Source organism: Ursus arctos, unplaced genomic scaffold (genome assembly GCF_023065955.2).
Source record: "Ursus arctos isolate Adak ecotype North America unplaced genomic scaffold, UrsArc2.0 scaffold_5, whole genome shotgun sequence".
In the NCBI taxonomy this organism is placed as follows: Eukaryota; Metazoa; Chordata; class Mammalia; order Carnivora; family Ursidae; genus Ursus; species Ursus arctos.
Window position 1 is genome coordinate 37,763,826 of NW_026623067.1, and position 14,110 is coordinate 37,777,935.

General features: G+C 35.5%; 1 protein-coding gene across 21 annotated transcripts in view; it reads left to right on the forward strand.

Annotated features, from left to right (window-relative positions):
• The window catches only part of ANKHD1 (ankyrin repeat and KH domain containing 1), a 125,283-nt gene that overhangs the window by 12,470 nt on the left and 98,703 nt on the right, over positions 1–14,110 (forward strand). For all 21 annotated transcript variants that reach the window (XM_057307102.1, XM_057307103.1, XM_057307105.1 and 18 more), the window contains exon 2: positions 12,603–12,756. In XM_057307102.1, the coding sequence (XP_057163085.1) occupies positions 12,603–12,756 (154 nt within the window). The remainder of the gene's footprint in view (positions 1–12,602; positions 12,757–14,110) is intronic.

The window sequence follows — 14,110 nt, forward strand, 5'->3', positions numbered from 1 at the left end:
GCAATAAGTTTTGAAATTGGGAAGTTAAGTCCTCCAACTTTGTTCTTTTTCAAGATTGTTTTAGCTATTCTGGGTTATTGGTTATGTTCTTCTCTTGATTGGGTCTTCAGAAGAGTTTAATAGGGAGTATGTAATATGCTGGAGAATTTGTGGTCACACACAAAAGACCCTCCCCCTCATTAATAATATTCTAACTCTTGAAATTTCTGCCCCTCTTATATACACTCTTGTTCGACTAGGGGGATAACTCATGTGATTTAAACCTGTGTTTGCCAGGCTATGAGAAGAGCAAGTTGTCACAATATTAGTTTTTGATTTTTTTTTTCATGTATCCTCTCCTTGACAGACCATGGGTATATGTTTGAGAGGAGATAAAACTGGGGTGGGAGGAGATGGTTGGTTCCTGTAGTTGTAGTCTGAACACATCTGATGTGGACTATAGTCTGCATGAAGAATGTAAATGGAATTTTTTTTCAGGATAATAGACAAATGGATAAGTGGAATAAAATGTAAACCATAGTAATTAGAGTTTTTGCCTTTGATATCTTCTAACAACTACTTAAGACGTGTGAATCCAATATTTAAGTAACATACAATTTGCTTGACACCCAAGCTAGTGTTATCACCTATGTGATTAAATTGCAAAAACAAATCTTAGATGTCACTGCTCAAATGGTTGCAATTATATTAAATTGTTAGTTATTTTCACTCTATGAACAGTGAGAGTCTATACTATACTTTAGTACCTGTTTCACTTAGGATTTGATAAAGAAAAGTTTATTTTCTTTTAAAGAGAGCATTAATTAAGGCTATACTTAAATCAGGTGTGTGGATTTGATGTATTATTCCTTCCCCAACAAAATATAGAATAATATGATCATACAGTATCAAAGGTATTTTTCTATTGTGTATTATTATCTCCTTGTGGTTAATCTGTTACAGTCATTTACTCATTCTCTAGAAAAGAAAATCAAAGTTTAGTTTAGGGTAGGACCTCTTCTTTATGAATTCATGTCATACAAAATAAAGTTGTCTTTCAGAAATTAGAGTCCTTGGCAGCCTGTTTGATTCTGATAGGTGTTGTAGAGTGGACTTGTTTATTTGACAATAATTTATATAGAGCCTACTATTTGAAGAAGCTCGTGCTAGGCTTTGGAATGACAAAGATGAAAAAATGTGGTCTCTGCCCTTAAAGATATCAGTCTTTTCACAAGCATGAACATTTCAGGGAACTTATTAAAACAAGGTAAATTATTTATTCAAATTATATTTGTCCTTCCAAACTCCTTTCACTTATTAACAAATTTATCTGAGTGTGTTCAAGGCGTTGTGTACTTTAATTGCATTATCTCTTTTAATATTTTCATGGTCTTGTGACAATCCAAGATCCTAAATGCAAATGTATGGATCATTGTCCTGTGTAAGTTGGATGATCACTATAAAGGTTGATGTTTGGAGGTCTTACTTCAGGAGTTTGATGAGTTTTTAAGGGGCAAGTTTAAAGGGGCAATGAGTAAAAATGAAAGGATACAAAGTCCATCAGCATTAGCTTGTCTTGTGTTCATATTTAAGCAAAACCACAGCTGCTCGATGATGTTCTGTAAACTCTCCAAGCATGTCCTGCTTCAGAGCCTTTGGCATTTGCAGCTTGTTCTCTCAGGAGCATTCTTCTCTTAAATATCCGTGTGGCTTCCATCTCCTCCTTTTAGCGGTCTGCCCAAAGGCCTTCCAGCTGCCTACTATATGTATGTTGCATAAACACCTCAGGATCACCAATTTTAATTCTGAACTCATCATTTCCCCTCACCCCAATTTTTTTTACCTCCATCTTTGTAAATTACATTGCCCTAAAAGTACTGTAGTCAGAAACCTCACGTCTCACATTGGCTATTTCTTCTCACCGTACACATCTAAGCAGGCATCAAGTCCTGTAGGTTCTTTCTTAACATCTTGTTCATTTGTCCCTTTCTTAGGGGGTCTCTTTCCTTAATGCTTCTGCCATAAATAAAACCATCATCTTTCGTGACATTTATTTCAGTAATCCCTGGCTCTGTCTACCTTCAAGATTATACCCCTCTAATTCTTACTGTACTGTGCTATATTTCAGTAATCCCCGGTTCTGTCTACCTTCAAGATTATACCCCTCTAATTCTTACTCTACCATGCTATCAGAGTAAATTCTCTAATGTCAGTCCAGTCGTATCACTCTTTTGACAAAAAGCCTTCTCATTTCTTAGATAAAGGATAAATCAGAAGGCTTGATGTGGCGTACAAGGCTATTTAGGATTTGGCTTCTATTTTTTAAACTCTATCCTTTTTTACCCTACTTTATTTGTTTTTTGTTTCTAGTCATACCAAATTTTTGTAGTTCTCTGAACATATCAGGGTATTATAGGCCCTGGTTTAATTTGCTTCTGCTGCTCTGGCTTCTAGAATCATAATAATAGCTATTATATGTTGAGTGCTTATTGTCCAGTGGGTTAAGTACTCACCTATATATTCTCAAATAAACTTTACAAGTGCCATATGAAGATTTTGATTTTAATCAAAAATCAAAATTGCAAAAACAGGGTGTCTGGGTGGCTCAGTCGGTTAAGTGTCTGCCTTTGGCTCAGGTCATGCTCCTGGAATCCCGGGATGAAGCCTGGCATCTGGCTCCCTGCTCAGTGGGGAGTTTGCCTTGACCTCTGCCCCTCACCCAGCTCATGCTCTCTCTTTCACTCTCTCTCTTAAATAAATAATTTTTTTAAAAAATGCAAAAACAATTAGTCCCAAATTACAGGTGAGGAAACTGAACCTTAGAGACGTTGTGTGATGTACACAAAGTTATCTATCTAGTAATGATGGAGTTGGGATTTTATTTTATTTTATTTTATTTTATTTTATTTTATTTTATTTTTTAAAGATTTATTTATTTGAGAGCGGGGTGGGGGTAAGGGGCAAAGGGAGAGGGAGAGAATCCCAAGCAGACTCCGCACTAAGCCTGGAGCCTGGGGTGGGGCTGGATCTCATAACCCTGAGATCATGACCTGAACCAAAATCAAGAGTTGGGTGCCTAACCAACTCAGCCACCCAGTTGCTCTGGAGTTGGTATTTTAATTCAGGTATCTTGGACTCTGAAGTTCATGTTTGTAAGTACTACTATACACTGCTGCTGCTGTCACTGATGTCCCCTCTTACCCATGCTGTTGGATACCTCTTGTTCCAGAGTTGTCATCTCTAACTCATGTCCTTTATTACTACTCCAGTTGGAATTTACCATTCCTTCTGTGTTCTCATGTTGTCTGTATATAGCTATTATAGCATCTGTAATACTTTATTGCATTTATTTGATTGTCTATTTAATTAGCAAGAGTCATGTCTTATTTACTTTTGTGCTCCCAGTATATAATAGAATGTTTGGCATATAGTAGGTGCCTAATAAATGTTGAATGAATGTATCTGTAGTGCTTAATATGCTCATGTTACTTGTTAGCCTAAAATGAGTATGATGGATTCTATATTATTTTTGTGGAGTGGAGAGTAAGAGTATAGGAAGGCAGGGCAGACTGACCTTAATGATAGTAGTAGTGGTAATATTAATAAGAATAATAGCAACTAATATTTGTTGAGCAATTACCATGTGTTAAGCACTGTTGTGCAATTTTAGATACAGTATCTTGCTTACTCATCAATAACCCTGTGATATGCTTACTGCTGTCCTTATTTTATAGCTGAGGTAAATGAGGTTAAAGAGGTAAAACAAGTTAGCTAAGATCACACGATGAGAGATGAACTGGTATTCTAAGAGTCCTTGCTCTTAGTCATTATGCTTTCCTGTCCTTATTGGTATTGATTGGAGGTTTATGGGTTTTTGAGGCTCTTTTTAACTTACTAAAATCAAGTATTTCTTTGGAGTGTTGAATGCTTATTTTCTATTTGGGATAATGAGTAGAAGCCAGGACTCCTTTACCCATTTATTATGATAGAGAAAATATAAAGTTTATCCTTTCAACATTAAGATTTTCTTGGCTTTAATTGCCAGATACTTCATTCCTTGTGACTTTTCTAATAAGTATAAGTGATCAGTCTTCTTTCTAAAAAACCTACTGTGGCACAAATTTTTTGTAGATGTGTTGTAAATGTACATTAGAAATAATGTAAATGTGGGTGCCAGAAATTACTAGATGAAACTTGATTTGTCTTTTTAAGAACTCTGCCAAAGAGGTGTTAGTGGGTTTGATAATCTTGATTACACTTAATTTTATTTAAAGACGTTTTTTCCGGGGATTCCTGGGTCGCTCAGTCGGTTAAGTGTCTGCCTTCAGCTCAGGCCATGATCCTAGGATCCTGGGATTGAGTCCCGCATCAGGCTCCTTACTCAGTAGGGAGTCTGCTTCTCCCTCTGCCTGCTGCTTCCCCCTCTGCCTGCTGCTTCCCCAGCTTGTGCTCTCTCTCTCTCTCTCTCTGACAAATAAATAACGTCTTAAAAAAAAAAAAAAGTTTTTTCCTGACATCGCTACTGTTGTTAGACTGAAGATTACCGTACTTACAGTTTTTCTGCTTACTTAGTTGATTAGTATTTGTTTTAGTTACACTCCATTGTTGAGAAGATTCACTTAATACAGCTTGGTGTGGTAAAAAGAGCTTTGGAGTCCAAAATATATGGCTTCAGGTCCTGTATGGTTATGTGATATTGGGCAAGTCACTTAAATTTTCTGAGTTTCAGTTACTTAAAATGAAAGTCAGTTAATTTACTTCATCGAGTAGTTAAGATGATTGAATGGGGGGGCTCCTGGGTGGCTCAGTCAGTTAAGCTTCTAACTCTTGGTTTCTGCTCAGGTCATGATCTCAGTGTTGTGAGATTGAGCCCCAAATTGGGCTCCGTGCTTAAGATTCTCTCTCTCTCCCTCTCCCTATACCCTCCCCTGCTCTCTCTCTCTCTCTCTAATTTTTTTTTAATGCGCTTAACTCATGGTAGCTTTTAAAAAAAAAAAAACTGCAGAGTTTTTATTTTTATATTTTTATTATTATTTAGTTAAGCAAACTCTTTGCCCAAGGTGGGGCTTGAACTCATGACTGTGAGATTAAGAGTTCCATGCTCTACCAATTCAGCCAGCCAAGCACCCCAAGTAGCAATTACTTTAAGGAAATCTTCCTTTCTCCCATCTTTAATTAGAAAAATTTTTTAAAAATAGATTCTGTATTAAAATTATACATTAGAAATTAAGTTTTTGTAGTTGAGCAAAGTGAAGTTAATTTTCTCTAGCTTTAACTTAGAATTAGGAAAAGTACACTGGTTCTCTTTTGTACTATGTGAAACTAATCAACTTTAGAAACCCCAAGTTACCATTACTGTTTTTTGAGAAAAGGATTGTGGGTCTGAAATTGGGAATACAATTTTCCTTGTAGAAAGAAACTTGAAAAGTTTTTATGTTAAGGAATACCATCTTTTCATTCCAGTATTCCGAGATGTTTTTGCTGATTTTATTGGGTCTTACATAATCAGCAAAACTCATTTCCTAAATTTATCGTTATTTGGTCCTAAATTGCAACTCACTACTTTCTCCCTTTAAATGCATCTTGGGGCATGTTTGTGGTAATACTACTGCCGAAACTTTTGGATACTGTGTTTTTTACAAAAAAAAAAAAATTGCTCTATCCTTCACTAATTATCCCTTGGAACACTGATCCATACTTTTTGCTCTTCCAAGTAAAGACCAATTGTAAACCACCTGCATTCTAAAATGGTATAAATGCTGATTCTGACTTAAATAGAGGGCTTGCTTGGAGTGGGTAAAAGTAAGACATACTGGTCTATCCAAATATAAACTGTACAAAAGAGAAGAGATATAGCAAATACATTTTTTAAAAATGTTTCAGATGTTTGCAGTGTTTTATTTAGCTTTCCATTTTAAATTGTCAAATCTCTTTTTAAAGAGAATTTTTTATAAATTTATTTATTTTTTAGTAATCTCTACACCCAACATGGGGCTTGAACTCACAACCCTGAGATGAAGAGCCGCACACTCCCTTGGCTGAGCCAGCCAGGCGCTCCTCAAATCTGAATCTCTTAAGGTAGCTTTATTTTTGAAAGTTTGTGAGAAGAGGTAATGTAAAACAGTTACCCTTCTTATAGCCCCAGTTGGAATTCATGGGATTGATGATTATTCTTAAAGGTTAGCAGAAACAAAATTTGTGGCTATTAATATTTTAGTCCCCAACTCAAAATACAAATTAATTTAACATATTTAAAATAAAAGTTTCATAATTCATTGTTAGGCTAAAAGGTGTTTTGTTTAAAACAATGTATTTTCAACTTAGTTTGAGAGCTTATAGTCTTTATTTGCTAATTGCATGATATGGCCAAGTGACTGGAGAATATATAAACAAATATATATAACGTATATATTTTATGATCAAATATTCCTTTTTTACTAACTTATTTTCTCTAACTAGCAATTGCTGTTTCCAGAAATATACCTTATAGAAGGTAGCAATTGGCTATTGACAAATGTATAGGTGAGATTTTGTGGTTTACTTTTTTAAGACCTAAAACATATTAATATTGTTAATGTTTTAATTATAACACTGCTTACTTACACTTGATAGAAATTTTGTGTGGGTTTTTTTGTTGTTGTTGCTGTTTTTTACTGGAATTGAGTTTTGGCCAAAGCATAGCTTGGTTAATAAGTGATTTTTCTAACTAGATTTTGGCCAGGTAACTGACTCTGTTTTTTTTTTTTTAAGGTGATAGTAGTTGAGTCTGTGGTTAATCTTCCTAGTAACTGTTGCCATCCAGTTGTTCGTTTCTGAAATGTCAATTGTGATAAAAAGATAGAAGAAAATTCTTGTTCCCCTTTTCCACCCTGCCCCTGCTTTGTTTAAATTCTAGTTGAAGCTACTATACTCATGTTTTTTTAAAGAAGGAAGGGTCAGAAAAGACTTTTCAGAGGAAAGACATAAAGTATTTTGCCTGTAGCATTTAGAAAAGATTACCTAGAAAAGAAAAACAGTTTTTTTGGGGCCAGATTCCCTCTCAACTTTTTTCTTCCACCTTTTGGTTTTGTAACTAATCAGGAGATAGAAAAAAAAAATCTGCAGTCTTAAAGACTTGAAATAAACTTTCTTGTCATTGGCAAAAACAGTGATACTATAGGTGAGTATTTATGTTTGCAGCTCAGTGTAGCTACTGGATCGACAGTTATGTAATTATCATTGGGCCGTGGGGACATTTCTGTGATCCTCTAGCTTTGTGTAAGACACTTGGGGGCGTCTGTATTCATTTATATGATACAGACTAATTTAATTAGATATAACATTATTTTGGACTTACCCATTTCCTAGATGTGTTTTTTGGGGACTATATCACCAAGCCTTTTATGTTAAATACACAGAATTGGTCTAATTTAGTATTTCCGTGTCACTATAAATGGTTTCCATGTTGGCTGGTTGAGGTAATGCCATTGCAATCTGAATTACAAAAGTATGTATTTCAGCAGGTTTACCAGGTTAAGATATTTATGAGCTGCCAAAACCAAACCCCCAAATATTCCCAAAGCAATAGGGGTAACTGGATATTTTGTTCTTGTATTGATTCCACATTGAGGCAGGCTTTTAAAATTTTTGAGAGGGTAGGAGAAAGGATATATTAGAGTTGAGTGCTTTTTGGCATATCTAACTGTATTCAAATCATCTGTGTATATAGTTAGGTATAATTACAACTCATTCTGGGAAACTTAAGATTTTTCCCACAAGTGTTGTAGATATTTAAAATTTGATCCTTTTATTATTCATTTATTTATTTTTAAGTTTTATTTATTTAAGTAATCTCTGCATCCCACATAGAGCTTAAACTCATGACCCTGAGATCAAGAGTTGCACATTCCTCTGACTGCACATTTTAGGGCCAGCCACCCCTAAAATTTGATCTTTTGGGTCAGAACTTAAATATAAAGTGCCTAAAACTAACTTGAAAATTGAAGTGATCATCACAAGAAAAAAAATTATAACTGTGAAGTGATGGGTGTTAATTAAACTTTCTGTGGTGGTCATTTTCACAGTACATACATATACGAAATCATTATGTTGTACCCCTTAAACTCATACAGTGTTGTATGTCAGTTATATCTTAATGAAACTGGAAAAAATAAATAAAATTTTAAAAAAGAATTCAAGCGAATTCTGACGAAAATGTGTCATGTGAGATTCTCAGTGAATATCATTCTTCCAGTTTGAAAGAGCATAGAAGATAGACACTGTGGCGAGGGACAGGACAAAAGAATTGTAATTACACAGAATTAATATTCTAAAAATTACATTTATATAGTGTTTTATTATTTTCAAATTATTTTACCTTATTTCATCGTTTCAGTAGCGCTGTAGGATAGGTGGGGCAGGTATTATCTTTGTTTATTGAGGAAGAAATGGAACATCAGAAAGGTGGAAAGTGACGTGCCTAACGTCACACATAGTGCCTGGTGAAACTGATAGTTCAACCTCATTCTCCTGATCTGTAGTACAATATTCTTTCCATTATGTCATGTTGCCTAACTGAAATTTGAATTTACATGCATTTTAAGATGTAGGAGAATTAAACTGAAGAAATTGTCTTATGAATTTTAATTTTTAGAGAGAAGTTATAAGCCCTTTGAAGGCTAGGGACATGTCTCTATTTTGTGTTTTTTTCCAAACTTGATTCTTCCCACGCAGTTGGGAATGTGCTGTCTTGTGTATGTGATACTAATATTACTGACATCCAGGATGACATTGCTACTGGGTCTCTATCTTTCTAGTGGAGGTGACCCGGTAGACCATGAGCAGTCTGTCATATTTTACATGGTCTTATTCAAATCTATCCCCAGTTGTTCTTTCTAGCCTAAAGCCATAGTTGTACTCTAGGTTCTTTATGGTTTTTTAAAAAATTTTGAAATAAATTTACATACCATAAAATTTAGCATTTTAAAGTGTACAATTCATTGGTCTTTAGTATATTTACAAGATTATGCAGCATTCACCACTATCTAATTCCAGACATTTTCATCATTCCAGAAAGAAACTTTAGACCCATTAATAGTCACTCCCATCTCTCCCTCTCTGACTCTCCACGTAACCACAAAGTTACTTTCTGTCTCCATGCTAGACATTTCGTGTAAGTGGAATCATACAATAATTGACTTCTTCTTTCTGGCTTCGTGCGCTAAGCATAATATTTGCATGGTTTGTTTATGCTATGGCATGTGTCAGTACTTATTCCTTTTAACGGTGGAATAATGTTCCATTTTTTGGATATACCACATTTTGTTTATCCATTTACCAGCTGATGGACATTTGTGGGGGTTTTTCTATTTTTTGTCCATTATGCATAATATAGCAATGAACTTCTGGATACAGATTTTTGTATGGACATGTTTTAAATCCTTTTATGCACATAGAAGTGAAATTTCTGGGTCATATGTTTATTCAGTGTTCAATTTTTGGAGAACTGCAAAGTTTCCTACAGTGGCTGTGTCATTTATAGTTCCACCAACAGTATATGAAGGACCTTATATTTTTTTTTAGAGTGAACCACTCATCGCTTTTCAAATGCATCTTCAAGCCCCTTTTTTATTTCATTCCCTTTTGCTTCTATCCCCATGTCTGACTAGCTCGTGAAATTCTGTGCGTCCTTCAAAGTCTAACCTAAATGCTGCTGTTTGTGCAAAGTCTTGGATTACTGGGGCTGGAAGCAAGTTCTCTCTCTTTAATGCATGTAGTTGTACCATTTATTTCTCTTTGAGGCATTTTGTAATAGTCATTTTGCCTTTGACTTATATCTTCTACCACATTTTTGTACTGTCAAGATGCTTTATATAAAACAGGACTTCAGGGCACCTGGGTGGCTCAGTCGGTTAAGCGTCTGCTTTCGGCTCAGGCCATGATCCCAGGGTCCTGGGATCGAGCCACACATCAGGCTCCCTGTTCAGTGGGGAGTTTGCTTTTCCCTCTCCCTCTGCCCCTCTCCCCTGTTCATTCCCTCTCTCTCCCCCCCCCTCTCGCATGCTTTCTTTCTCAAATAAATAAATAAAATCTTAAAAAAAAAAAAACAGGACTTCAGTAAATATTGGGAAAATGCGTAACAGAGGATAGAGAACCCTTAACTTGGATTTTTAAAATGTTACATGGTACGAATCTGTATTTGTCTCCATATTATGTGTAATACCACTTTAGACCAATGCTTTTTATAAAATAGAAATGTTAATTTCTCTTTTTTTTAATTAAAAAAAAATTTTTTTTTTAAGATTTTATTTATTTATTCGACAGAGATAGAGACAGCCAGCGAGAGAGGGAACACAAGCAGGGGGAGTGGGAGAGGAAGAAGCAGGCTCATAGCGGAAGAGCCTGATGTGGGGCTCGATCCCATAACGCCTGGATCACGCCCTGAGCCGAAGGCAGACGCCCAACTGCTGTGCCACCCAGGCGCCCCTCTTTTTTTTTTTTAAGATTTTATTTACTAATTTGTCAGAGAGAGAGAGAGAGAAAGAAGCAGGCTTCCCACTGAGCAGGGAGCCTGATGTGGGACTCGATCCCAGGACCCTGGGATCATGACCTAAGCCGAAGGCAGTTGCTTAACTGACCGAACCACCAAGGTGTCCCAGAAATGTTAATTTCTAAATACCATTTGTAATAAAAAATTCCAGAGTTTGGCATGATGATTTTATCTATCCTCACAACTGGCAAGTATATGGACCTGCAAATACCTAATAATTTCTTGGGCCTGTGAAGAGGTTTTTATTGTACAAGCAGTTATCTTTTCATATCATTTAACAACTGATAGGGTACATTTATCTACTGGCATGGATCTAGAATGGCATCTTTGTCTGTAATCACATATTGAAGACGCTCTATTGTAGCATAGTAACGTGGCTCAGTGTTATTAGATGTGAAGTTAAAGGTTTATTTTGTAAAATTTTAGTACCTCACTAGGTAATAAAATGTATCCAAATCATTTTAACTTTACAGTCTTTCTTAGGATATTTATTTGGTGGCCATTATGAAACTGATGACAAGCTAACCAAATATGTCAAATAATGTAGTCCAAATACTGTGGCCCTCCAAGGTAGCATTGCCTAGTAGTTAAGAGCATAGACTGTGTAGCTATGTGGCAGGGTTTGAAACCTGTCTTTGTCATTTATTAGCTGCGTGGCAGTGGAGAAGTACTTAACCTTTCTGTTCCTTTTTTTCTATCTGTCTGCAAATACGTTAACCTCCCTGGTTATATGTATTTACATATTGTAGACATGTCTAGGTACATAAGTATATACTCATGATTATATACTTGATAGTCATGTTCATGTTTACATATATATATATATATATATATATATATATATATATATATATATACTTTTAGCAAAGTAAAGATTATATTGTTTTAAATCTTGTGATTTTCACTTCACTTTATGACTGCTTTCTCATGTCACCAAATTTGCTTCAGAAACCTTGTTTTTAATGACGGCATGGTAGTCCATCCTGTGAATGGACACAATGTATTTACCAAATTACCAATTGTAGTTTTTTTCCTCTCATTTTTGGAATTTGAATTAATGTGCAGTGACCATCCTTGGATATTTTTGTCTTGCTTTCAGATGCTTTTTTAAGGATAGATTCCTTAAAATGGAATTACTGAATCAAAGGGCATGAGCCTTTGAAAGCATTTTGATACACATTTCCAAATCGCTTCCCAGAAAGACTGTACATATTTTGTTAAGAAAATTCATTTAGATGGGGTGCCTGGGTGGCTCAGCTGTTAAGCATCTGCCTTCGGCTCAGGTCATGATCCCAGGGTCCTGGGATCCAGCCCTGCATTGGGCTCCCTGCTCAGCAGGAAGCCTGCTTCTGCCTCTCACACTCCCCTTGCTTGCGTTCCCTCTCTCGCTATCTCTCTCTGTCAAATAAATAAAGTCTTTTTAAAATTTTTCATTTAGAATTAAGTTGATTTGAAATTAGAGGGTTACATATTTATTTTCATAAGTTGCTTTTGTTTATACCATTCATTCATTTCGACAAATACGGATTCAGTACCTACTGTATATGAGATATTCTTAGGCCCAGAGGACAGAGCAGTGAACAAACATGTGTGGTTCCTAACTTCATGGAGCTTTCTTGTCTATAGGGCTCCAGGTATTTGGCAGTGTATTAAATCTTATTTTCTTTTAAGAATCAGAATTTAATGAATTGATTACAAGAGAGGAAAAGCTGGCCCTTAATGACCTATCAATGCTATCTGGTCTTTTTACTGTCTAGTCCTGTTTACATCTTCCCAGGGACTATATTCATGTACTTGTTTCATTTAAAAAAAAAGCACAAACAAAAGCTGCTTTTCAAGCTCTGTGCTAGGCACAGAAAGTACAGTGTTCTTCAGGAAACTTGAATCTGGTGTGTCTGAGTTATACTGTAGTCATGTCTGAAGATAAGCAGATAGGAGGCTCCCTTAAAGTCCCTTCCCACAGCCCCATATTTCTACAGTAATTTATCTGCTTATACTTAAATTCCAAACCAGAAATCATATTATCTTAAATTACAGTTATTCTAACAATATTGAGATCAGTTTCATGGATATTGCATTTTTAATTCGTAAACAGGTCGAATCATTTATTTTGGACCAAGAAGATCTGGATAACCCAGTACTTAAAACAACATCAGAGATATTCTTATCAAGTACTGCAGAAGGAGCAGACTTACGTACTGTGGATCCAGAGACACAGGCACGATTAGAAGCATTGCTGGAAGCAGCAGGTAATTTATTTCTTGTTTTCTTATTTTCATTTCTTTAAAAGTCTAGATCTCTGTACAAAGCTGTATAAGATTACCCAAAAATTACCTGACATTATATGAAATTTGAACTCTTAAGGTGTATTATATATTTTTATTTCCTAAAGAAATTGTTCACGTTTTATATTTTTAAAATTCTTGGTTAAAAGTTTTCAATGGATGATTCTAGGGCTCAACACTTTTTAAGGTCTTAGATAATCAGCCAGTTATCAACGAAAACTTACCAATTACATTATAAATGTGGGAGATATATTTGGTTCATCAAATTATGAATCTTTGATTGTAACTGATTTAGGGTATTCTGTATGTGATTATTTACTTATTCGCGTTCATCTGTGGGTAACTTAATTATAAATTGCTATTTTTTTTTCTTAGGATACTGTTAAATAAAAATTGAATGCAAAGTTAGACTGAAATATACCAAGCTGTATACCAACTTCTTTTTTTTTTTTTTTTAAGATTTTATTTATTTGGGGGAGAGCAAGAGAACGGGGGAGGGTCAGAGGGAGAAGCGGGCTCCCTGCTGAGCAGAGAGCCCAATGTGGGACTCGATCCTGGGACTCCAGGATCATGACCTGAGCTGAAGGCAGATGCTTAACCGACTGAGCACCCCTCAGCCACCCCTGTATACCAACTTCTTGTTCTATGGTAACATAAGAGAAAAATCTGTGATAAGCATGCTTTCTCAGTAATATATACTCATCACTATTTTATATTGTACAACCTGCATGTAATTTGTTGTACCAAGTTTCCGTTCCACTATAATGAAAGCCTTTTATCAGCTAAAATTGTTTTAAGAAGAAAGTTAACTTTTTCTAGTCTTTGTATATTGCTTTTCTCTTTTTCTTATATTGCTTTTGAGATATGTTCACTTTGTATGACACTCCTTTTAGTTACTTATCTAGCATAAATATATGTGCATATTAAATACCTGTAAGAATTTATTTTTAAGTTTTTTTAAGATTTATCTATTTATTTATTTGAGAGAGAGAAAGAGCACAAGCAGAGGAAAGGGCAGAGAGAGAGGAAGAAGCAGACTCCCCGCTGAGCAGGGAGCCCCTCTCAGGGTCCTGGGATTGAGTCCCACATCAGGCTAGCCTACTTCTCCCTCTGCCTGCCACTCCCCCTGCTTGTCCTCACTCTCTCCCTCTGACAAATAAATAAATAAAATCTGAAAAAAAAAGTATAGAAAATTTCATTCAGTTTCTGGGTACATTTTTTAATTTTTAATTTTTTTAATGTTTATTTATTTAAGTAACCTCTACACCCAATGTGGGGCTCAAACTCACAGTGCGGAGATCAAGAGTCACATGCTGTT